General features: G+C 39.4%; 1 protein-coding gene across 1 annotated transcript in view; it reads left to right on the top strand.

Moving 5' to 3' along the window:
* CPLX1 (complexin 1) overlaps window positions 1-25,944 on the top strand; it is a 107,483-nt gene that overhangs the window by 33,599 nt on the left and 47,940 nt on the right. The window contains exon 3 of the mRNA XM_072359982.1: window positions 25,051-25,226. Coding sequence (XP_072216083.1) covers window positions 25,051-25,226 — 176 coding nt within the window. The remainder of the gene's footprint in view (window positions 1-25,050; window positions 25,227-25,944) is intronic.

Here is a 25,944-nt window from a genome sequence, read left to right as displayed (position 1 = left end):
GAAATAAGGCTTTTGGAAACTTACTAAAGCACAGAAGATGTGTCATCAAGTGAAACTTTAGTACCACACTATATCTGAGCTCATGTATTTGGCTCAAAAAAAAAGCAGGCGTGTTGCAGCACAGTGGAACTTATTGCACAAACAATGCATTTACCTTCTTTGATGGAAAGTGGATGCTGTCAGGTTATGAGGTAGCATAGTCCATATTCAAAAGTAATTACAAGGAAAATGCAGAAGACTCAAATTGTTGAACATGGCAGTGATTTACTTGTGTTAAAACAGGGTTATCAGAGAAACTTAGATTGTGTTGAATCATCAGTTCTAATGCTTTTAAATTACAGTGTTAGCTCCTGCTTAATGAACAGGGTATCAGAAGCTTCAAAAACGCAAAGTATTTTGGAGAGTGCAGGAGCTGTCTATGTTGCAAAACATTCATATTTCTCTGCAGTTGAAAACATAGGCCAGGAACTTTTTTTTTCTTTTTTTTTTTCTTTTTTTTTAAATGATACTTAATTTTGTCAGTCATACGCTCCTTTGACTGTAAATACTGGTTAGATGTTGTTTTGATCTGGTGGCAATGTAGCCCTGAATTCAGACGGAGATGAGATCACCCTCTGGTTGTTTATTGTTACAAGCAAAACATATTGAAACTTGAATTCTCCTTTGGAGGATAGTTTTCAGCTCCATGGGGTTGACTGATATGGGATTTTTAAATACAGGGTGTATTCAAGTATTTTTTCTCTTTAGATTTGGATCACAAGACTTAAATACAGGAATGTCTTCTTGTTCCTTTAGGCAGCAACTCTTTCTCTCCCTTCCCCCTCAGAAAATTCCATATAATATTCTGAACTCTGAAGAACTGGAGTATGAATGCAAATGAACAACTTTTAAAACAGTATTTAAAGAAAATAAGTAATAAAAAAACTTATAAACATGTTTCCCTTGACTCTTTGCTTAGAAGATGCGTCTTCTCTCAAGCCTAAGTTTCAGCCTTGCTCAGTGCCCTGCTGCTCTGAAGGGCAGTATTTAGCAAAATAGCAATACAGCAGTATATTGCAAGATATTTTACACTTTCTCCCACACAAAAAAATCTCTTTCTATCACTTCAGAGCTTGGGCTGTGGCTGCATCTCCTCTTATCTATGTCGTCCCACAAGCTGGACATCCAGTGTTTAGATTCCCTGCTACCCAGAGGTACAAGAACATATTGACTGCCTAGATTGCCTAGAGTGCTTCAGATCAAACAAGTAAAACACTGTCTGACAAGAAAGGTTGCTACTTAGTGGGCTGTAATCAGCGTGCTAGCAGGTAAGGAAGGCATCTAGAAGACACATCTGGTTTTATAATTTGACAATAAACTGCTGAAAGTCAAGGGACTGCACAGGTTTATTAATAGCAAACTGAAAAACCTTGATGATCAAATCTGTTAGAGCCTGAATGCTTGGAGAGAGAAGAGTTACAAAGCTTTAATTGAGCTTTCCAATTCCCCCTATACATTTTAAAAAATGTGGGACAACATGTGGTCCTCTGCTCATGTCTTCTGTATCTTCTGCTTAGTGCTGAATGTGTGAAAACTCATCTTCTGTCTGTTTTTGAAATCTCTGGGCAAAAATAAATAAATAAATAAGTGGTTGCACTGGGATACAAATGAGGAATTGTGCAACTGCAAGCACTCATGGCAGCCCATCACAATCTCTTCAGAGCACTTGTGGCTGTGCCGCGCACACATCAAAATTGTTGAGCTCCCAAATGTTCAGCACAGTAGTTTGTATCCACACCCAAATGATACTAAGCCAACTGAATCTTCAAGTGCTTCTGATCTCATTCCCTGGGCCTGTGCTCCAGACCTGAGCTTTGCCAGTGCTCTCTGTTATATGAGTGTGAAACAAGGTAGGCCAGATGAAAAATGAAGACCTTGCAGGCTGTGGGAATTAGTACAAAAGATGTCTCCAAAATTCTATGTTGGTGCCAGATATTTTCCAGTAGCCTACTGCACCATTCCTACATTTATGTGTGGGAGAAAAGGAAGGAGAGAAAGAGAAGGAAAATGAAAGGGGGTAAACTAAATCATTTTTAAGCAGCGAGGTCTGGTGCTGCTTCAGTGGACATTTAACTTCAGTGCCGCAGTTTTGATTTCCATCTGTCTTTTTCATTCCTTCTTCCCACCCTCGAGGCTTATCCTATTCATCAGGATATTGTGTTCACTGTATGACTTCTAACAGGTCACCCAGAAAACTCTGGTTACTCTCAAGGATGTGACTGTCAACATAAGGACTATAAAGGTCCAAGTTGTTCCTCTTTTCAGTTATGATTCATGTGCTCAGGTAGACATATTCCATACTTCTACTATGAAGTATTTCTGTAGAGCAAATATAGCACTGTCTTGTATTTCCAGTAGATCTTAAGCTTTCATTCATAAGATTTTTTTGTTTGTTTCCGGTTCCTGAGGTTGTTTAGTATTGCTGTGCTTTCAGCAATGGTTTTTGCCACTCTGCTGATAATTTTAGGACTAATGCTCAGGAGGGTGTCTTAGAGTAAACTCTACAAACTGATGATTCTCTAGAAGATACACAATCAAGTGCACCTTAAGATTTATCTGCATGTTGCTATTCTCATGAAGATCTCATCTGGGACTACCATCTAGACGGAATCCAGAGCAGTTGAATTCCCTTTCAAGGATGCTGCTTTTTCCCTTAAGCTGACAGAAGTTGTGGAAAATGTTCCAAACAGCTAGTTGCATTTTGTAAGACTATTAGATTTAATAATGCACAATTCATACCGATGGTTAAAAGTAGGTCTGTTTCTGACTGTCATCAGAAGAAGCTGTGGAAAATTAAGATGATATATTTTGCTGCTGTGGTTGGTTTTTGTTGTTTTGTTTTAGATTTTGTTTGATTTTGTTTCATGTGTGTGTGTGTGCATTATTTTTTTTTTATTTTTTATTTTAATAGAACTGGTCCTTTCTAGTGATGGAAGAGTGATAATATGTGTGCATTTTAAAGTGGTGTCTATGCAAAGAACTGTCTAAATATTAATAACACTGTAAAAATTGTCCTGCAAAGCAGTTCAGAAAACATTTTATTATGGAAAATGAGTGCTCCTCTTATTATCAGTTCTGTATTTCTAGTCTGATTAATGTTTGCCCTTATTTTAAAAAATGTCATGTATGTTTAAAGTATCACTTTGCAGAAACTGTCAGTGAAACCATATTTGCAAGGCAATAAATTTGATTGAATTATATGAGTGTGTGAGTCAAATAAAACAAGATGACACAGCAAAGAGGAACTAAACGGAGATTCCAAGAGAGGCATGAAAAATCTGCATGTGGCCAGATGTCAGTGGCACCCCCAGGGCTCACTGCTGGGGTGAGCTTTATTTAACATTTCTGTCAGTGACCCAGATGAAAGGATCAAGAGCACCCTTAGTAAGTTTGCAGATTATACCATGTTAGGCTGGAATGTTGATCTTTTGAGGGTAGGAAGGGTCTCCAGAGGAATATGGATAGGTGAGGTTGATGGGCCAAGTCCAATCTCATGACTTTCAACAAAGCTAACTGTGGGGTGCTGCACCTGGCTTACAACAACCCCAGCAGTTGTACAGGCTAGGGGAAGAGTGGCTTGACAGCTGCCTGGCAGAAAATTACTTGGGGTTATGGTCAACAGTGTGGTTCTCTTTTCTCAGGTGACAAGCAACAGGATGCAAGGAAAAAGTCTTAAGTTGTGACAGGGGGTTTTAGGTTGAATATTAGGAAGAACTTCTTCATAGAGAGGATGGTTAAGAAGTACTGGAACATGCTGCCCAGAGAAACAGTGAAGGAAGACTTCAACCCTGGAGATATTTAAAATACATGTTGTCATGGTTTTGTAATTTTTGCTGTTGGTATTCCACATCAAACATCATGTGGAGCAAAAGAGAAGAGCTTCACGTTTAGAAAATCTACGCAGAGCATACTAACCAGATTAAAGTTGATTCCTAGATCAAGACCAGTGCCCCTTTAAAAAGAGTTGGAGTGCTCACGATGTGCACAATCGTGTGGTTGGCATACTGAACCGACTGGAAGCAGATATCATGGTCAAGGGCACCATGCTGCCAGCTAACTAGCCCTGTGACCCAACCGTGAAACAGCAAAGAACCACGGAAGATCTGTACCTGCACGTCAGGTACTCAGTAATAGGTTTCAGATTTAATGCTGTAAATTGTGATCTGCAACCTGGCCATTGACAGGCCAGGCTGTGCTCAGCTGCTGCAGTTCATTGATTGATGCCTTGAATGCAATGTAAAGCCCAGTGAGAGGATTATGTTTAGAACTGATCTGACAGCTAATTTACTGTAGCAAATGTTGACAAGTACATTGCATGTATTTCTGAATGCAGTATGTACCAAAGCTTTAAAAGCTGCTGTACCAATAAATTAGTTTTTAGCAACATTAAATTAATACAGCACATTTCTCTGATGGCTGCATACAGTTTTACCTACATGGTAAATAAGGCAGCTATCAAGTCATTCTGAGATCTTGTGTTTTATATTTTACACACACAAAAAAAAAAAAAAAAAAAAAAAAAAAAAAAAAAATCAAATCAAATTTTCATGACAGATGAAGAAAGAGAAAGCTGACAATGCAGAGGGACCAGCAAAAAGTTTTGATGGAGCTTGTCAGCTAAACAAAATGATCCAGGAAACAATGTTATAGTTAGAAAAGGGAGCTAGGACAATCCCTTCACTACACAGTCTGGGCAAAGAGGTCAGGTTGTGAGCTTTTGCTAAATGTTATTAAGGACAAGTATGCTTTGAGATGTGCAAAGGAATGATAAAAAGTGCCTTTATGTCAGGCCTGGAAGATGTTCAAGGTTTTGTGTATTTTAGCAGCAGCAAATGTAATAGAACAGAAGAGTAAAAGCCAGACCAGTACAAGGCATTCACCCCATGGTGATGTAGAAGGTAGTCCAAAGAGACTAAGACAATTCAAGTAATACTCAACATTACGTGAATCTGATGATTGTCTTGTATTCTGATGCTGAATGAGATGCATGGGGAACTTGTCCAGAGACAGTGTCCTGAAGGCAGGAGGGAATTCCCTGGGTGTCTAAGAGCTGTGGCCAAACTCTCCTTGAATCTCTTTGGTATCCAAAGAAGTCATGGAAGAGTTTTATAGTGGCAGCTCTTTGGACAAGAAGAGCAATCTAGTTAAACTCAAAATGAAGGCATGAAAGAACAGGGAATGAAAGTTCAATGATCTAAATGCAGCAGAGGAGTCAACAGATAGCACTTTGGGCTGTAGAGCCACCTGGGTGACAAACAAGTTCTTGTTTCCCCTTAGCTTTCCATTGAGCTGATGAGTTACCTTAAGCACAGTCTCTCTGTTCTTGGGAAGCCCTTGCTCTAATTAGTGGTCACATAGGTAACCTGCTTCCCTGTGAATGTCTCTTCGCTGATTTAACTTCTGCTTTGGCATGGGTCAGTTTTACTATCGTGCATTCTCATTTTGGTCTGTATTGCTTCCTCTGAAGATTGTCCTAGTACATCCCAAAATCCTTTACTTCTTATTTCTGTTCACCAGCTGTCCTTTAAGATCCATTGTGAGAGGATCTGTACAAACTCTACCACTATACAGGCAGATTTGAATATTGTTCTGTAAATACTTCTGTGGTGAAACAGATTACATGGTTTCCCCTTTGTTGGCATGGTAGAAGAAAGGACATGGCTACCTGTAGAAATCTCTGCTTGGTACCATTTAGTGGGCTGCGTTAAACTAGGAAAAGAATGCCACCAGGAATGATCTGTGGTAGTGCTGGCAGCAGGACTGGACAACCAGTTGTGTGTTACAAAAATGGTCTTCTGGAGTAATCTGGCATCCTTCTGTGGCATGGTGGTACTGCTTCTGGTGCCTGGGGCAGCACGAACTCACTACATCTAGCAGTGTTAACTGTTCCTGAGTAGTCACCTAATACTAGGCCAGAGTCTCTAGTTGTTGTAGCTTGGACTGTTCAACAAAGTTAACTTGAAGTCTATTATTAGAGAATTGTATTTTGTGTAGTCTTTGTAGGGTGGTGTGGCAGTGTGGTATCAAACAAAAATAATTTGAGGTGTACAAGAGGATACCTTTATAATTATATTATTATATATTTATATACTTATGCTAATATTACATTTACATATAATATGAGTAAATGAGTAAATTTGGGTAATATTTACAATATTACTCAAAATAACAATTAGCCTTTGTACAGGTGTGCCTTATACTCTTTTAACCTGTCTTTACCTGGCATGGAAGTATGCAACAATGGACTTCAAATCCCATTCTACTAAAGTCCATTTTGTGATGGGGTTCCTTGGGCAGCTGAGAATATTGGAGGTTCAGAAAAATGTTGCTCAAATTGCGTCATAGACATTTGAGGCCTCCATGACAACAAAAATGTGGCCAGTTTCATTTCACAGATCCATCTTGGATCACTAAAAAATGTCTAGAATTAATGAAATTAGGAAGGTAATTTAATTTCAGGTAAGAAAAAGAAGGGACATGAATTAATGGTTGAATATAGAGAGTACCAGCAATATGTGTGTTGTCTCTAACCAGTAAAGGGGATCGTTTTTTGGAGAGACTCTAAGGGATATTGGTTATGTGATTCTGCAGGCTCTTGAAAGATGATCTGGTGTTATCTTCAGCCTTAAGTGTGTGTCAGAGTGGTGCCAATGGAAGTGCACGGGGACTGCCTGGAGAAGGACAGCAGCTGTGAGAAGGACCCTCATGGGACCACAGCACAGAGGGTCCAGGGAGGAGTGGCAGAGATGGAGTGCAGTGCCCATTGCACATTCCTATGTGCTGCCTGGGGGGAGGAGGTATGTGAATAGAGGGAAGGTGGTTTTATTTTGCTGTTAGTTCTCACTGCTCTGTCTCTTATTACTAGACAGTAATTTACACCGATCTTTCTTTTGATGAGTCTGTTTTGCTCATGATGATAATTGGTGAGTAATTTTACTTTCCTTACCTCAACACATGTGCTTTTTCATATTTTCTCTCCCTGTTCTCCTGAGGAGAAGGAGTAGGAGGTGATGCTTGTCATCCTACTGAGGTCAAACCACAACCATGGTTTCTTCTCAGCTGAAAAAATTCTGTAGTACTTCTCTATCCACTGTCAGAGGAGCGCTGCAAAAATCTGTTCTTAGATGTTTGGAGTTACAGACTGAGGGCACATGTGAAGGCAGAGCGTGAGGCCCAAGCACTAGTCCTGTCATGGCAAATGCTTACATTTCCATATATCTCAGCTGCACTGGGGTGCAGCATTCTGTACAACAAGATCTGAAGTCAGGTTTCATGCACTTACAGAGGCATGGATAGAACTTTAGGCAAATGACTGAATAAAGTGTAAAATTCCTCAGTTTACTTGTTTTCCTTTTTATTTCTCACAGTCTCCACTAGCAAGAATATTTGCATTAGATAAATAGCTCCAGAAATTTGCAATTCAGATGAAAAGTACTTGTGTCAGTGTTTGACAAAGCATGACCAGTGGGGCGCCCTCTAATTCTATCACTGTGCAGATGGGGAGATGAAAGATTATTGCTTGATGTATTTCATATAGACAGCACATTGCCCATCACAGATTAAATCCTCACAGTTGAAGTTTGACAACTGTTAATGGAAAAATACTGATGAAGTAAAGTGTTTCCTGTTGAAACAGCAGGCTTCCATTATAAGATTTTTTATTTATTTTTTTTAAATTTTTTTAATGGAACAAATTTCAAGCTTCTAGACTTAAAGATTAAAGAGAGTATGTGTATGTTCTTGAAATAAAATGATGTGATGAATAAGCAATAGGTCTTTTATCTGTTCAATTATAAGCTCTGTTTAAGGACAAGAGGTAAGGTATGTGGGGCATACAGAAGTGAGTGTGGTTGCCTGTGAGTGTGCATGCCATTATGTTTCTGAGGCAGAATATTTAAAAGATATACAACAAATAGAACTCCCACTGCTTCCATCAACTTCATATACAGTTCTGGGCCAAAGGGACTGGTAATCACACATCACTGGAATTATCTAAGTCTAGTCCTAATAAATAATGTTAGAAAATAGTGCTTGATGAAGGGCTTGGTAGGAAATCCTTTTTCTGCTGTAATGTTTGATGATCATTTTGATTTCTAGTTAGTTTGACCTTCAATTTTACACTAAAATGCAGAGTTAGTCTGTGTACTGAACTCCAAAACTCTGAAGCATGCTTGGAGATCTCACTGATCTAGCTATTTCAAAGCTCCTAGTTTGATAAAAGAGCATCTCTCATGTAGCAGGAAAGGACAATGTGTTAGCTACCAAAGCAAAACAAAATGATGTGAAATTGCAAAATGGCTGTACTTGCATTTGAGAATATTATCTCCCAAACACCTTTCTGAAGTGAAAAATCTTGTTCGTATCCTCAAGATTACAAGCAGAAGTAAATATCAGAATGCTTAATTTGGATGCCTGTAACCAAAGAGCTGTTGACCTGTTGTTGAGAGTGGTAGGCTCTGTGTTGTTGACCTCATAGACCAATTCTTCACTATGACAGGCCCCACCTGCTAAAGAACAACATTCTTAATGGGTCTAGCTTTATTTTCTCCTTCACTTACATGGTTCTGTGCCTAGTACCTGGTTTGCAGCCTATTTCTCTATTTAGTCATCCACAGATGCTGTCAATGTGTGTGAAAGAGAAAAAAGAAAACAGATTATTCTCTCATGCTGATAAAATGGAAATCCATCTTGGCAACCTAAAGTCAAGTGTCAATAAATCTTACTCACATTCCATCCTTATCCGTAGTGTTGGTTTACGATTGTTTCCTATGAACCTAGAATGAGTTGGATGTTGAAAGTGCAAAATCATTCATTTAGAAGCGCTGTGTATTTGGGGGCAGAAGGACTACTTCACCTTTCAGCAAGAAAACAAGGATTTGTTATTTGTCTCAGCAGTGAGTTAACATGTGAAAGTGATGTCAGCATGAGCTCAGGCATATCTCCCTTGGTAGAGTCCATTCCTATGGCCTGAAGGAATTACCCCTCCTGCTAAGAATGGGATGGAATGGAGTACAGTAATTTAGTAGGTTATTTTTAGTGATATCTCATTTTACTTATCAGGAGATTTCTTTGTGGAGCAGACTTAATGTGTCTAAATCTTCTGGTGGTAACAGCCTTTTTTAGACTTTCAAAAACCAAAAGATTATGTAGTAATTCATGTACCCATGTAGTAATGTTGTAAAATACACACACGCACCCACATATTGCCTTCATCACAAGGAATAAAAAGCTGCAAACAAAATCATCTTTTTATGAGAAATCAGTGAAGATGAGCCTTCCAGAAACTCGTAGAATTTGTAAAGTCACTCTTTTTTTTTTTTTTTTTTTTTTTTTTTTCTTTTCTTAAGGACTCTCACACAAAGCTACTGACTCCTCCTCCTTGACCCCAGCCCTATTCTGAATCCTGGTAATCTACAGGTATTAACTCTCAGTTCATCTTTATCCCAACCAAAGCTTGACATCACATACTGTTAGAACATCATAGCAGCAGACGAACAGGATAAGAGCATAGGTCACTTTAGTCCCCCAGACTGCTTCTGGTCCACAGTGAACTCACAGTAATTTAGCAACGTTTTTTATTCCAAGCATTTTCCCAGCATCTAGAAATGCTGACTCAGGAACTTCTTGAACAAAAAAAAGTTTGTTTATTCTTTGGAACTTTCCTCTTCATTGTCCAACAAATTGAGTCTAAGTTACACATCTACAAGAACCTACTGCAATTCATGAGAAGCACTGCACACTTGCAACACAAGACACGGTTTTTCATAGGTTTACTCAGACTTTTTCTGTTAGTGGACATGAAAAAGCCCTATTTACTGCTAGAAGATCTTTCTAGCCTTTGATCATCAAGTGCTTTTTGACTTAATTTGACAGATATTCACCAGTTGCAGCTGGGAATGTAGTCTCTTTAAAACTTTTTTGTCTTTTCCCTGCACAGAGTGGATGGTGTAATTTTTGCTTTTCATAGAAGAAAATGGGCAGTTTCTCAATCCTGCAGCCCATCTGTTTGCAATAATGAGACTAAATCCAGTGGCACTTGGAATTTCAGATAGATTCAGAATAACAGTACTTCTTATTAATTCCTTTGGAGTGCACTTGTTAAACATCTCAATGCTGAGACTGCCCTTTTGATGTTCTTTCTTGTATCTTCCTCTGAGTCCTAAGCTAGGCTATGAGGTATGTTTGACAGTTGAGTAGTCTTGACCACCCTTTGCAATACTTGCTCCAGAGCTCAAGAAATTCTGTAAAGGGTTGAAATTCTGTGTTATTTAAGTAATAAGCTGTTCCATTGTAAATCCACATGAATTCAAGAAGTCAGAGCTATAGTCTTACACAATAATTTTGGTCTTCTTTTCTAATACCTGGATACGCATTAATAGAAGTGTTTTGTTTTAGGATTTTTTGATTTAGGATCTTTACTCTTCCCTTTATTCAATATTTCTGTGAGCTGAGGTAAATTTTGAGTTGTGAGACATTAAAATCTTGCTTTATTCATATTTGGATGAGAATTTGTAATCTCAAATTGGGCAGCATTTCAAAAACTTCAATCAAAAAGTTCCAGAAAGGTATTTTTATAGCCCCAAATTATTTCATGCCCTTCAATTCTGTTTTGACTTTACTGCAGTAAAAAGATAGTACAGAAATGACATCAATTATTTTTCTTGCCCAATTATCTCCTGATCCCTTGAGCTTTTCTGAGTAATTCTATAGACTAAGGTAGCTTCATACTATGCTGAGAAATGCATGGATCAGTAGCAGACGTGGCCTATATATTAAAAAGAGATAGAGATGAAGCTGCCGATGGAAGACCTAAAATAAAACAAGCACAGCTTCTACAGCTGAGGCTGTGAGGTGACTTGCAAGAGCTTTTTACTGTCTAGGTGTTTTGTTTCCTGAAGTAAATTACTATAAAATTCTGGAAGAATCTTTACTTCCCTTCTTTTAAGAGCACTCGTGCTGAGATCTGCATGTTCCAGGAGGGCTATGTAGGTCTCACTCTGAGAGAGAATGAGTGAGATGCCATGGAATTAAAGAAGCACTAAGAACAAACCTATACGGACCCTTCTAATCTATTTTGTGTATTCATGTTCTCTTCTGAATAATGCATTAACAGCACTGCCAGATCAGGTTGTTTATAATGTTCAGACTTACGCAGCCAGATTTTAATGCAGATCCCATGGAAGTAAATGGGGTGGTCATTGTCTTGTCTCATCCTGATAGCCTTGCAAAGGGATAGATCTCTGATTCATGGAGTCCTTTAATGTTTGCTTACATAAGAGGCAAATCCTTCCTTTTTGCTTTCAGACAGTGTAAATCTTTAGAGTGTATTAAAACTGGATACTCCTTTCAATGCAGTAATAGTTCCCCTGGATTTCTCTTACCTTTCTTGTGTTTTTTGGACAGAAGAAAACTGAATTCCTTTGCATTTGATTATACCGTGTGGCCAGGCTTTGTCTAGCACTTCAGGTGACCATAGGAATCTTTCTCAGTCAAATTGCTTTCATGATTTATTTTTCAAAAAAGGGAGATTTCTTCATTTTGACATCCTCAGAAAAGGCTGTGGTACAAACCTCATGTTAGTACACATAGATGGAATGCCCTTAGATTTGTCAGCAAATGGAAACAAGATAAAGCAATCCCAACAACCTTCTAAGGGAACTGTCACATTTGTTGACATGAAAAGAGGAAGATCCATGAACATAAATGTTGGAATGAAAGAAAAGGCCTTACCTCACTGGGATAAACATAAGAAATAGGAATATATGTGATTCAGTTTGGGAGCAGAAGATATTTCCTGCTATTCCTAGATATTTTAAGTAAATTGTCTTTTCCTGGAATGTTCTTAATCATGAGATACAGTGTTTGGGTAGTCAGAATAGACTTACCACTCAAAAACTGGCAGGAAAATTTGGCTTTGTGTGTGTGTGTGTTACTCAGAGGTCAGCTTTGCAAACAGTGGGATGAGATGCTTGAAACTCTTGACAAAAGCATAAAGTCACCTTGATAGAAAGGAAGATAGTAATGCAGAATTCCTGATTTACACTAAATTCTGCAGCAGGACATGGCTGGTGCATTTGAAAAGAGAAAATAGCCAGGCCAGATGGCAGCAGCTGTGTACATTGAATAGGGATGCACCATCTGACACTTTCTAGCTTCTTCTAGGAATTTCAAGCCTCTCTTGCTTGGTTACAACTTCATAGAACTTGTAGATCAAGCATTCCATATTGAATCTTTGTCCTGGCAGGATAAGTATTTTAAAATATGTAAGTGAAATACAGTAGTAAAAGAATAACTCCACAAGAGTGGAGTTATTAAAAACAACGTGACAGTTTAGAAAATAAGCTTACACAAATTGCAGAGTTATTAGACTTGAAGCATGACCAACACTTAACAAACATTAAATTAGAGATTAATCTGACAGAATTACTTTTCTTGTGTTATATTCTCATCCTCTAAAACCTCTGGTGATTTGAATGCGTTTTCAGCCTTCTGTTTTCACTTCCAGTCTCTTACAGTATGAAACAATGGAATATGCTAATGACTGCCTTGCCTTATGAGACTTCTTGTTTTTTATTTTTTATAAACTAAGTCGTTTCAAACAGAAAGATACTTCAGATCTTAGCATTTCATGACTGAATTTTGTCATCTTAGATCTCCAGAATGCTTTGAACTCTGTTGAGTCTAGCTGCTCCACAGTGCTTTCTCTCCACATTCCTGCATTCCTGGAGTCTTTTGTTGTTTCTTTTTTCTTTTTTTTTTTTTCTTTTTTTTTTTTTTCTTTTTTTTCCTCCCAGCTTTCTGAAAGTAGGCCGCTTAGTGACCTACATGGATTCCTTGAAAGGCCAGGAGAACCCCTTGCTCAGTTAAATAGCAGCAACCAGAACCAAAGCCATGGGAGATCGAACTGTGTTTAGAAAATGCTGGGCACAGTGTGCTAGTTCTTTCATGAACTAATTCTGTCTGCAGTTGCTATTAGCCCAAAATTAGGAAGACAGGTGGGCAGACAAGCAAGTTTACTGCAACTGAATTTTAGTGGTCTGGGATACTCAGTGATGCATTCTAAGCTTGCCTGCACACAGCAGCGCATTATCAGCACATTTCAGGAAAACTTTTCTGCTGAAGTTTCACTGTTGCCCCAGAGTAAAGGTTATGAGAGGTGTGGCTCTGCGGGGAATGAAGAGACAGTACGTGCTGTGTAACTTCAACATGGACCAGAGACAGCTGTGCTAAGGGCAGAAAGAGATGAGAATGGGCTGAGATCAACTTCAGAGTTTCTATGACACAACAGCATAACAGCATGGTGGCAAGTCCATCAAGCCACAGTGATGGGCAGGCACATGGATCAGTGGATCAGCTGCAGGGGGGAGTCAGCCTGGGCATGACTGCTAGAGGAAAGCAGGCTTTGTCAAGTGAGCTCAGAGGAGGGAACAGCCTAGGGCTGTGCAGTTGGTGATACAGTGTCCCCTGCAAGAGATACCACTCAGAGAGCATGGTTTAGGAGCACCTCTTCTATGAAGCCAAAAAGCACGCTCCCCTACCTCCACAAGCTCTTGCAGCCTGGAAGTCATGTTTTGGACCTCCATACAAAAGACACTGCAAAATACGCTGTCCCTGTTCTTCAGGGATATATGTCAGGGATATATATCCTTTTGCTGACTCTGGTCCAGCCTTGGCAGAGCTTTGCAAGGGCAAGAGTTGTAAAAGATTTCACACAGAGGCCTTTGCTTAGGGAACTTTTCAGAAACTGCAAAGAATTCTTTCATTTCAAATGTTATCATATCTGTTAATGAGCTTCTTGGGGCTATGACACGGATGATTTCAGAAGCTGGAGATTTCTGAAGTGATTTTTTTTTTTTTTATTTTATTTTATTTTATTTTATTTGAAGGAATGTGGAGGCTTTTGGTAGCTTCTGTTCTGTTAGTCCTGGAGGCACACTTTGCCTTTTACTGTCTGATTTTTTCCTTCTGGATGGATTTATCTGTCTGGGGTTTTATTTATGTTCCATCAGTGCTGCATCCTAGATAAAACTCCCACGTAAACCTGAAATAGCCCAAGCTGCAGGGAGAAGATGGAGTTAGTCTGGCTAGCAGATACAATGTTTGTGTGTGTGTGAATATATATGTTATGTTTCTGCCTGTGGGTGTATAAGAACCTGATGAGAGCAAACGAAATTAAGAGAGATTCCTTCTGGGACTGGTGTGTCTGCAATCACTGTTATTTCTTTTCTGTGTAAGTCTCACTGCTTCTCTGGAAAACTGTTTCTTCAGCTTGCAACTTGGACCTATTGACCTTCAGGCTTGTGAAAACCTGCCACATAATTAAATCATAGCGCAGAATCACAGAATGGTTTGAGTCGGCAGAGACCTTAAAATTCATTTAATCCAACCCCCATGCTGTTGGCAGAGACATTTCTTATTAGATTAGGCTGCCCATAGCCCCATCCAGCCTGGCCTCCTTTTCCCATCCTTACAAGGGATTGGGAATCCACAGTTTCTGTGGGCAGCCTGTGCCATGGCCTCAGTACACTTTCTGAGAATAGTTTCTTCCTTGTATCTAATCTAAATTTACCCTCTTTTGGTTTAAAACTGTTGCCTGTTTTCCTATTGCTACAAGCCCTTGTAAAAAGTTTCTCTATCTCCTTTATGAACACCTCTGAAGTACTGAAAGGCTGCAGTAGGGTCTCCCCAGAACCTTCTCTTCTCCAGACTGAGCAAGCTTCAACCTTTCTTCACAGGACTGGTGCTCCAGCCCTTTGATCATCTCTGCAGCCTCCACTGGGCCCACCCCCACAGCTCCACATCCTTCTTGTTCTGGAGGCCCCAGGCCCGAACACAGTACTCCAGACAGTACTTCACAAGGGCAGAGCAGAGGCAGACAATCCCCTCTGTCTCCTTACTGCCATCCCTCTTTTGATGTAGTCCAGGGTATGACTGGGTTTCTGGGCTGCAAGCATGCACTGCCTGAGAGTCCACCTCCAGTTTTTTATCCACAGTTGTCCCCAACTTCTTCTCTACAGGCCTTCTCTCAATCCCTTCATTCATGGGTCTGTACTTATGTTTGGAATTGCTCCAGTCCAGGTGCAGCAGCTTGCAATGAGCCTTGTTCAACTTCATGAGGTTCATGTGGAGGACTCTTACTAAGCCTGTCCAGAACCATTGGAAGTCATTGCTTCTTTCAGTTATGGCAGCTGCAGCACTCAGCTTGATGTTTTCTACAAACTTGTGGAGAGTAAACTCAATCCCATTGTTGATGACATTAATCTAGACATTAAACTGTTGACTTGCAACTGCCTGGATAGAGTCATCCCATCAACTCCTTATCTGCTGAGTAGTTTGGCCTTCAAATCCATACCTCTTCAGTCTGGAGGTAAGGATGTGGTGTGGACCACATCAAGGGCCTTGCAGAGTTGAAGGTAGATTACATCAGTCTGTCTTTCATTGTCCACTGATGAACCACTCCATCATAGAAAGCCATTGGATTCACGAGGCACAATCTGCTCTTGGTGAATCAGTGCTGACTCTCTCAGTTCATCTCCTCATCTTGCATATTTTTTAAGATACCTTCCAGGAGGATCTGTTACATGATCTTCACAGGCACAGAGGTGAGGTTTATCATTATGTAGCTCTCAGGGTCTTTCTACTAATTTAAAAGAACTTTTTCTGACCGACATGCCTTTTCACATATGATGGAGAGAGGCTTGACAATACCACTTCCCTCAGGTCCCCTAGATGCATCTCACTGTCATCCTTAGACTTATGCAAGTTCAGTTTCACTGAGTGGTCTCAAACAAATCTTCATTCACACTGGGCTTCACGGTCCCAGTTGCTGTCTTAAGGTTCAGAGATTTAAGAGACTTAAGAAATGTGGAAATAGTGGTTGCCAGCAAAGACTGTGGCAAAACAAACAAACAAACAAAACATCAATAAAAAAAGAAACCACAACAAAAAACACCAACAGGAAAGACGTATAATAACATTTCTTCAAGTAGAATTTGATTGTGTGTAATAATATGTGGTTTATGGCCACCTCATCAGAACAACAGATCATTTCAAATATTTTTATCTATTTATTTGATATAGTACCCCCCACTGATAACAATGCACCTGCTAAGAAGCACCCCAACACCTGTGAATTTCTACTAGCAAGCATCTAGGTTTCCTGAAATGTATTAAGAAAATATATAATGGTGTACTTAATACCTTTAGTAAGTTCATGCCTTTTACAATGTCTTCTGATAATTTCTCCAGTTAGAATGTGTAACACCTGCTTAAACTTGTCTTTCTGTTATGAGAAACCTCATCAGAAGAGCTCAGCCATCTGGGAAAGGCTCATTGTGTTGAAGATCTGGGCCAGAGTTCCTTTAAAACATTATGGTGGGAGGATGTTATATTTCAGTGATGGTTTTGCTTATTTCCAATCCTTCTCTTCCTAGTTCCCTTATGCAATACCACTTCTTCCTGCCAATATGTTCTCACTGATCTCTTTTTCAAAGAGATGTGGCTTCCTGGGAAGCCTGCAGGGGCAAGGGTGAATGGTTTGCAATCTTCCACTTACTGGGGAAGCAACTGATGTGGTCCTAACATCTTTCTAACTTATCTGATCTTTTTTTCATTTTGTTTTGTTTTTAATTTAAAATAAATGTTTGTTTTCATGTCTGTCATGCTGTTAAACAAATTCATCAGACTTTAGCTAACAGGAATATGGAGCTACGTAACATTTTTTAACCTAACAGGTGTGCTCTGAGTACCAAGGAACACAGACGTCTACATATTGAGCAATATTTAACACCCCTTCCTGGCAGCAGATAAATGTTACTTACCTCCCACCAGAGGGAGAAATTACAGCAGGATGCTGTTCTGACTATTTCCTCAGTCTCATTGCTCTCTTCAGAGGTGCTTTAGCCTGCTGCCTATTATGAAACATTGTATGTATATCTATTAAACATGTCACCAAAGGTCTCACTGTGTTGTATTGCTCCAGCCTCTGCAGGCTTTTCTTTAAAACTACAGGGTGTTTCCTATCAGCAGGATTGTCTAAGAGGCTGATGTCTGGGCTTCCTGGGTAGGCTCATCATCCTCATCAATCAGAAGCCATGGGGAAGACTTTGATTTTCCAAGGCAACAGAGAGGGTCTGGAATCTGTCACCAGAATAATATTCAGCCTGCCATTAGGAAACCTATTAAATCAGCAGAGATTTGCACACTTTCCAGTGTTGCTCTTTCCCTCTGGCTCTTTCTTGGGGGGCTGCACAGTGAGTGGAAGTGAATGGAAAAATAAACTGAAACAGAAGAAAACTGCTGAGCTAATTGTGATTGCCTGTGCTAAAGTGAATAATTTCTATGAAGCAGTGAAAAGAGACTGAAACAATCATAAATCCCAGGCAAATATATACTGTGGCCTGCTTTCAGGTTCATTTTTCTAATGGAAGTAGGAATTGCATATGAATGATGCTAGGATAATGCAGTGCAGGTGGCCTCATGTAAACAGGGTGCCTTTGTCCTCTTTTACATCAGTAGAGAGCCAGACAGCATGTCTAGAAGATAATTCTTCCCATAAAGCAGATGTTTTTACTTGGCCAAATGATTCTCATCCCATGCTTTTTGACCACCTGAACTAGACTTGGCTAGTAAGAGACCCTGGACAGCCAGCTTGTGGCATCTGGACAAACAGTTATTCTTTATAGCTGTGTGTTCACCACGTTATGTGAGGTGAGTGGACAAGACAAGCATTTGCCAAGGATTATGAACCAGAACAGAGACAGAAGCCTTGCCACCTCATTTATGGGAGAACTGCTCCTTCTTTTCAATTGTGGGACTTTTATAGTGTGTTCTCTAGGACTGGAATTTCACTCTTCCAAGTGAGGTTATAGAGATGTAGCTCAAAAAGGCCTATCACTGGAAGGTTTATCATACAGATAGTGAAAAAGACTGAGATCCCTGAGAAGGAGGACATGAGGGTGCTGTGAAGCTCCCTCCCAAATCTGTATATAGCAGTTCTGTAACAGAGAAAGCAGAACCTCCTGTTCTGTTATCTTTGTTATTTATGTCAGTTTCAACCTCTCTCTTGATCCCTGAACAGACTGGAGATGCAGGTGTGCTCTGTAAACACAAAGGCACTCTTTGTAATGATGTTTGTGTATAAAATGTGTGTGAAGGGCTGCAGAAAAACTGTATTTGCACAGGTTTTTTGCTTAAATCTTCAATAGCGCCTGCTTGGTGTGCTCACCACTTTTCCAGCCATTCTATCTATAATCATCAGGAATGTAAGATTTGCCAGTGAACACAATAACCGTCACCCTATTTTAAGGGCTTGTCATACCTACTGAGACAATAGAAAAAGGGCTTCACTCTGGTCTGAGTGTTGCAGAAGGATGCACTCAGATGAAAAATAAACTGCTCTCCTGTAGAATGTGAGATGTTTGTAGATTGCAGCAGACTGAATCAATAGACCTCTACTAACCTTTGGTTTGTTTCTGCTGTGAAACCTTACACTTAGCTCAAACATAGTTGGTGACCTTTCTACAGCTTCTGTCTCCCCTCATCTAATCTGAGCTCATCTGAGCTCGTACCACCACATTGTGCCTGCTGACATGCAATAGTGTTGTTTTGTGACGTCAGTCACCATCTGGCATACAAGACACTTGTGTATCAGAACACAATTGTTCATGGTGCCTTGTAGGCTTCATGACAGATCACAGAAGTAAGAAAGAAAGAAAGCAAATGAAATTCAGTCAAGGAATATAAAATGATACAACTAGGAAATGTGCTTAATTTTAAAGCAGTCCCTTATTTTCCAAAACAGGTAAAAGGAACACTGAGTCTAATGCATACAAATGAATTACCACTGACAGGCCATCAGCAGTTCTTGAGATCTTTCACAATCTGATTGTAAGATGCAGTAAGATCCATGCTCCAGCATGGAAACAACCCTATCAGGTTATTCTGAATAATAGATACTTATTAGCTCAGTGGTTGTTTCTACTTTGTCATAAAATAGAATCTGTGATTTGCTATAAAAAAAAAAATAAAACAAGGAGAGAGCCTCATAGTTTCACTGTGGATCTGAGAGAAGATCAGACCAATGTCACCTGAAAATGGCTATCTCTGTATACATTGCTTAGATTTTGTTAGAGACAACTTAATAAATTCTTGTTAGTGCAGAATTAAAAGAATTTAGCACCAGTGCAAAGGAAGAAATTGTTGAATCATAGAATCCTTAGAGTTGGAAGGGACCTTTAAAGGTCATCTAGTTAAACTCCACTGCAGTGAACAGGGTCTACAGCTCAGTTGGGTTGCTCAGAGCCCCATATAGCCTGGCTTTGAAGGTCTCTTTGAAGGGCATCCACCACATTTCTGGGCAACCTGTGCCAGTGTTTCACCACCCACACTGTAAAAGACTTTTTCTTTATATCCATGTTCTGTATGAAAACGAGGAAAAAAGTTTACTCTGAGGGCGATAAAGCACTGGAACAGACTGCCCAGAGAGGCTGCAGAGTCTCCCTCTCTGGAGATATTCAAGACCCATCTGGACTCTTTTCTGTGTGACCTACTGTCAGGAACCTGCTTTATCAGGGATTGGTCTTGGTGATCTCTGTAGATCCCTTCCAACCTCGATGATTCTATGGTTTTGTGTCATTCTGTCTGGAAGCAAATCAAAACTGTATTTCAGAACCACCCAGCTGTTGACTGCAGATTTGTTCACTGTCTTGCTTTCACCTCTATATTCTTTTGATAGCAGATCACACAGAGGACTGGCAGCAATGACAAGGTCAGATCCTTGGGGCAAAGGTGAGAGTGGTGTCTTGCATTCTCTTTTAGTTTAGAGGTAATCTATCCACTGAGGTAAGGTGGGAGAGAAGAACAAAATAAAAAGAAAACAAGTCTATACTTTGTAAACAAAGTAAGCTGCCGCTCTGAGTGTTCATTTTTCTGTCATGTTTCAGAAAACTAAGCACTGAAAATGTTAGGCATCTCACTGACCCAAAAATATACCTCAAGCTATAGGGAGCAAAAATGCAAATCAATACGTTCTGTCTCATTTGTCTAAGGTTTTTCAACTGAGTGGATGTGGAGAAGTGTCTGCTTTGAGCTTTGAGAGTTGAATTGCATCAAGAATTTTTTCACTTAGTGCAATGATAATTATCTTTATCAAAGATCCCCACTGTACCAGAAGGAGAGAAAACTGGCCTTTCCAAAGGTGTTATGATTTCTCAAGTGTACTTCTTAAGTGAACTTAGCATTAGTGGTTTGTTTACAGAATTGAGATCTCTAATGTGTTTCCATAGGTGTGTTAGTTGATAAATTGTGATGGCTCCTTAGGAGCTATTCAGTACTAATGCACAAACACAATATTTTGTTTACACAGGTGCTGTTTTGGTAAAGCATATGACACCTTTCTGAAAGGCTGTTACATTTTAACTCAAATTTTAGTGGGAAAAAGCCAGTTTTTACTCAGATGGAAGGACTGATGTGTTATTTACCTGTTGACTGGGAATTGGCATAGCATGTCTAATAAAACTGCAGAAAGAGAAGAGCCTGCACCTTTATCTTCCACTTAAAGGAGTGAAAGGCAGATATCAGAGGAATCTTTGTCCTTGTCATTGATAAAATACACAAACATCAACAAGAAAGCAGCTTTCTACAGTGAGAAATGTACTGTTTTACTCCAAAAACATTCTGAAACTGTTTTGTTTTGTTCTACTTTCAAGTGGATCAAGAGCAGAGGTAGGTCTACTTTAAAAAAAAAAAAAACAGGATCATACTGGGTACTCTCTTATTGTAATGATATGATGTAGTGATAAGATCTTTGCTTCTGAAACAGGTGAGACTAGCTGGATTCCTGTGTGCCAGATACACCTCTGCCTTTCTCATTTCCATCAGTTTGATAGAAAGGCCAAAGTTTCTGTTAGGCTGAATGCACTGATTTTGTAGTTTGTAATATCTGTTGCTCATGACAACTTTGATAACTTTATGTTGAGTTATAACAAACTACGTTGGAATAGGCATCTCCTAGTTAAGGTGGACTCAAAAAAAAAAAAAAAAAAAAAAAAAAAAAAAAAAAAAAAGCTTTCTTACTTTCTTACATTATGTACTTCAGGAAAACACAGAGTCCTTGAACAATATTGGCATCTACTTTCATTGCTGTTTCAATGATGAAGAGACAGAAAAGGGGAGATGTAGCATGTTATGTCTGAAAAGCTCGTAATATACAGATTATACGTCTTGGAAGAAAACACAGAAAGGAGAACAGAAGATCTGCCTGGGCAGACATCTTGAAAAACACAATTCACACAGTCTACTTTGTCTCCAAATCAAGATAAATCTGGATATTAACTTGCTGATTAGGTGACTTTATTAGATCAGAATAGTTAACAAGGAGCTTGCAGTGTAAGACAAGGCAAGGAGTCTACATGAGGTATAGATGTCTGAAACAGCTATATAAGCTCACCAAAGATGGGTGTGTGCCTTCCTTGCAGCCTGCTGCAATTTTGGACTTTCTTGGTTGTGATTCAGGCACTGTAGAAAATGTCACCGATGAGGCTGTAGATGGAGGGAACTGAAGATCATGGTGGGCTTCTGCTTGGTGTAATGGGAAGCCAGATAGCCATCAAACACTGAAACAACTTTGAGTTCAAATCTGAATTTAGCCACACTGTTGGCATTTCATCCTAGTGATGATACCTGCTCTTTCAGCCTGTCTAGCTCATTTTACACTTTACACATAATTAATTTGCTGGAGGAAAGTAAACAGGTTGGAGATGCAGTTTCATATTTAGATGAGGGAGTGGGAAAACAGAAGCTCAGTTTGTATTTTGTATTTTGTCTGAAATAATTTCACATACTGGCATGTATTTTTGCTGCAACAGAAGACCAAGTGTGTGTCACATTAGCCAGAAGGAGTAATCTGCAGGTTTCTCTGTAAAATGAAAAAGATTTGACCAGAAACATTTGGATAAGAACTGATTCCTTTGGGTTTGATTCACACTGCAATAAAAATTTGCATATGAAAGTACTTTGTTTATTGAAGACTTCAGATAAATACTAGTCCAAACTTTCCTGCCAAATTAGTGATTAAGAGTCTTGACTTCAAGGCAGAAGAAGGAATCCCACGGTATTTGCTACAACGTTTGTTTGTTTGTTTGTTTCTCAATGGCAATTTCACCATTTTATTTATTTATTTATTTATTTTTAAGCACTACAACATTCAGTAAAATGGCAGAGGTCAACCAGCCATAAAATATGTCCACTGTGGCCAACGTAATAAGAAGTTTCTCCCCAACAGTATCAATAATATGATGTTAGTTCTGGTTCTGAAGTGATGCTGCAAAATGAGTGGCCATTTCTTTTCCAGTGTGATTAGCTGCAGGTGTTTAAATAATAGCATAAAAGCCATGCTGCTGTTTAAAAACCCTGAAACGTCAGTTGCCCTACCTGTTCAGTCTAAATACGATTCAGCAACAAATAGTTGTACAAAAACATCCATCTCCTGAGCTTCCTGTCGTGTAAGGCAGGGCAAAATGAGTTGCCATTTTTACTCTTTTCAAAGTGTACAGTTCTAAAAGGGAGGCTGTTTTGACAGTAGTTATTGAATGTTTAAGAGAGAAATGTATTTTTAAAGCCATTTTTCTGGCCTATATAGAAAACTTTTTACCTGCAGAATTTCCTCAGGGCATGACTGTTTCAAACAACCCTCTCACTGCTGCCTCTGACACCTGTGATTTAGAAGGGTTCCCCATTTCTGTAACATCCTCTGAGATCTAAGCACACATATTTATGTAGCCCTCTTGAAGACACGCATGAAGTGCTATTTATCTGCATTACGGAATGAATTTTGTGTTAAAGAAGTTCTGCTGATTTGACTTAATTACTTTACCTGAAGCAATGGGATGTGGAAATTTCCATCATTCTTTGCTTGATTAAGGATGCCCGGGACGTTCCTATTAATCTTTCTTTGCAAGTCATTGTTAGAAATGCTCTTCAAAGGCTTTTGCAGAAAATAACTTTATATTACAATATTTAGGAGAACTTTTTCCTTTTATTCTTTCTCTTTTTGAACCAGTAACAAATTGGGCACTGATTTTGCTGGTTGATTTTGTGTTTCTTTTTCCTGCGTAAAAGCTTGACTGATGTTAGTGAGATACTAAAAACTACTGAAGGATCTTAGGCGATAGTGCTCCTATGCCTAAGGTCAGAAGGACTAAGAATTTATTTTCCATCAGTTCTGATCCAGGATCTGTTTGGATATGTGCTCTGCAACCTTCCCCTTGCAAACTGCACTTTCATTTAACATTTATATCAAGTACTTATGAGATCTCACAGAATCACAGAGCTGATGTTTGTGGGGACCCACTGAGATTGTCTAGTCTAATCCCTTTCTCATGAAGTGGCATAGAAAAGTCCTGTGAAATTCTGAACATCTCTGCAGAGGGAGACTACTTCCTCTTTGTGCACCCTTAAAAAATATATATTTTTCTTATGATTAAATGGGATTTGCTGTGTTTCAGTTTGTGCCCTTTTCCTCTTGTCCTGGGCACCACATAGTTGCCTGGAACCTTCTTCTTCATTCTCTTTCACAAAATATTTATGCATACTACTGAGAAACTCCCTGGGCCCTTCACCCTTCTTTGCTCCTTGCTGAACAGTTTCAGCTCTCTAAATCTCTCTTTGTACAAGAGATGCTTCATTTCCTTAATCATCCTCTTGACCCTTAGCTGGGTCACTCCAGCATCTGTTTTGTATTGGAGATCCCAAATCTTGGCACAGCATTCCAGGTAAGGTGTAGAGGGCTGAGTAATTGGTAGTACTGAGTAGAGGGAAAAATAAGTTCCTGCAGTCAGCTGGTAGTGCTCTTTCTAATGGAGCCCAGAAGACCGTTGACGTGCATTGTGGATGCATTGTTCACAAGAGCCAGAAAGATGACAGTTTTTGCCCTTGTTTTACATCTCTTAAGAAGCAAGTATTAAAAATGTGAAAAATGTGTCCTGGAGCTTCAGCCACTTCTGGGTTCATCCTGCAGTCTTACTTAGGGATACTGAAAGTACTGCTAATTTCAAACTTTATTTTAATTTATACACAGAAAAGCTCCTTTGTGATGTACCTGCTGTAGAAATGTATGACACAGATAGGCTGCATTGCTTTTCTGCTTTCTATCAAATTTTAACAAATCTTGCTTGCAATTTCAGTTAGCCTTTCTTGCATCCAAGGAAAGAAAATATTGATTAGGCTGAGTAAATTTATCCTCAAAATGTTGAGGAGACAAAATGATAATAAACACGGGCTGATGGTAGCAAGGAAGCACAAAAATTTGAGCTGATTTGTTGTGATCTGGATCTCTGAGTGCCTTCTTTTCCTCCACAGGTTTCCAAAAGTATTGGAAGTATCTAGAGGCTTGCAATTAGCTTAGCTGAATGGAGGCAGTCATATTTATTATTTCCCACCTTTCTAAAAACCATTTATAGATGCTGGATGTTGTTAGGAATAAAATGATCAGCTTGCCCATGCTCCTCTATGAGGGATGTAAAAGCATCATTCTCTTTCACATTTTGGAGTCATTGGAGGATTGCTTTCAGTTCAAGGCTGCTTTCAGTTTAGAGCTTTGGGAAAATAAACGCTCAGGAAAAAGAAATGCAGGTGGAATAAAAAAGAGAGAAAAGCCATGGAAAAGCTCACATCTTTACAAAGTCCTTGTTGGTTGTTAGAAAAACTGATTATTCTGACAACTGGTCCTTGCCAGGGCAGTTCAGGAGGAGTTACCCTGACTTACTGCAGATGTCTCTACACATAAGAACTAATATTAAACCATCTCCATCCTGGGAAGAATAACTTGTAAAGACTGAAAATCTCTTCCCCACACTTAATTTCTAAGAATGCCAATGAACAATTATTTGAAAGGATTTTACCAATGTCTCTTTCCAGCCTAAGTCTTCCTGAGTGGGGGAAATGGGGAGACATGGCATCATGATGGTTTTCCTATATTTTTACAAGTCTGTCTTCCTCCTGTTCTTTTTCTAGGGGCTACCAAGGACATGGGGAAGATGCTGGGTGGGGATGAGGAGAAAGATCCTGATGCTGCCAAGAAAGAAGAGGAGCGACAGGAAGCCCTCAGACAAGAAGAGGAGGAGAGGAAAGCCAAGTATGCCAAGATGGAGGCTGAAAGAGAAGTTATGAGACAGGGGATTCGAGACAAGGTAGGGATCTGGCTTTCAAAATGCACTGAGTGACTTACAGTGCTCAGTGGAGAACTGCTGTTTTCATTTGCTTTGTAACCAGTGCCCTGAGCACCCAGGTAAAGCCAGGTGATTACCAGAATGAGCTTTCTATTTTGTGCACTGTTTGTGGATCTCTGTCCCTGGTTAAACACGCCTCCCATACTGAGAAGCACTGCACTACTGAAGTAGGGAGTGAAGGGGTGGGGTGAAGACTTTTTTCTCATCTTCTGTTAAATGCCCACATTATTCCAAATGCTACAGACTTCTTTATCCCCTGCACATGTGCTCTCTGAGCTTACATTTGCAATTATGAGTAGCGTCATCATTCACTGTGCTTCTGAGAGATAAAGTCTATATTGCTTTTGAGGCTTTATTTGTGTTGATGGTTGAGATGGGACCAATCTACTTTTTATATTTAGGCTTCCACTATTCACAGGGAAATCAACTCAGAAAAGAGAGGTTCAGTTACCCAAGGAACTTAAACATTGAGAGCCAATCTGGATTTAATGGTTGATTCTTGGAATGCTACAATCTAGTGTGAAAAGCAAATGAATAATTGTGAAGATTTAGGATGAGACTGAAATGTGTGAAACAAAACTTTACAAGAGAAATTAGCATAATCTAAGATATCTGAACCCACTGTTACAATGCACTGGGTTTAGGGATTTGTGTCTATGCAGAGAAGGCAGTTTTGCTT

The sequence above is a fragment of the Excalfactoria chinensis genome, chromosome Z, assembly GCF_039878825.1.
Source record: "Excalfactoria chinensis isolate bCotChi1 chromosome Z, bCotChi1.hap2, whole genome shotgun sequence".
NCBI lineage: Eukaryota > Metazoa > Chordata > Aves > Galliformes > Phasianidae > Excalfactoria > Excalfactoria chinensis.
Note: the sequence above shows the minus strand (reverse complement) of the source record. Positions and strands in the feature narration are given on the sequence as shown.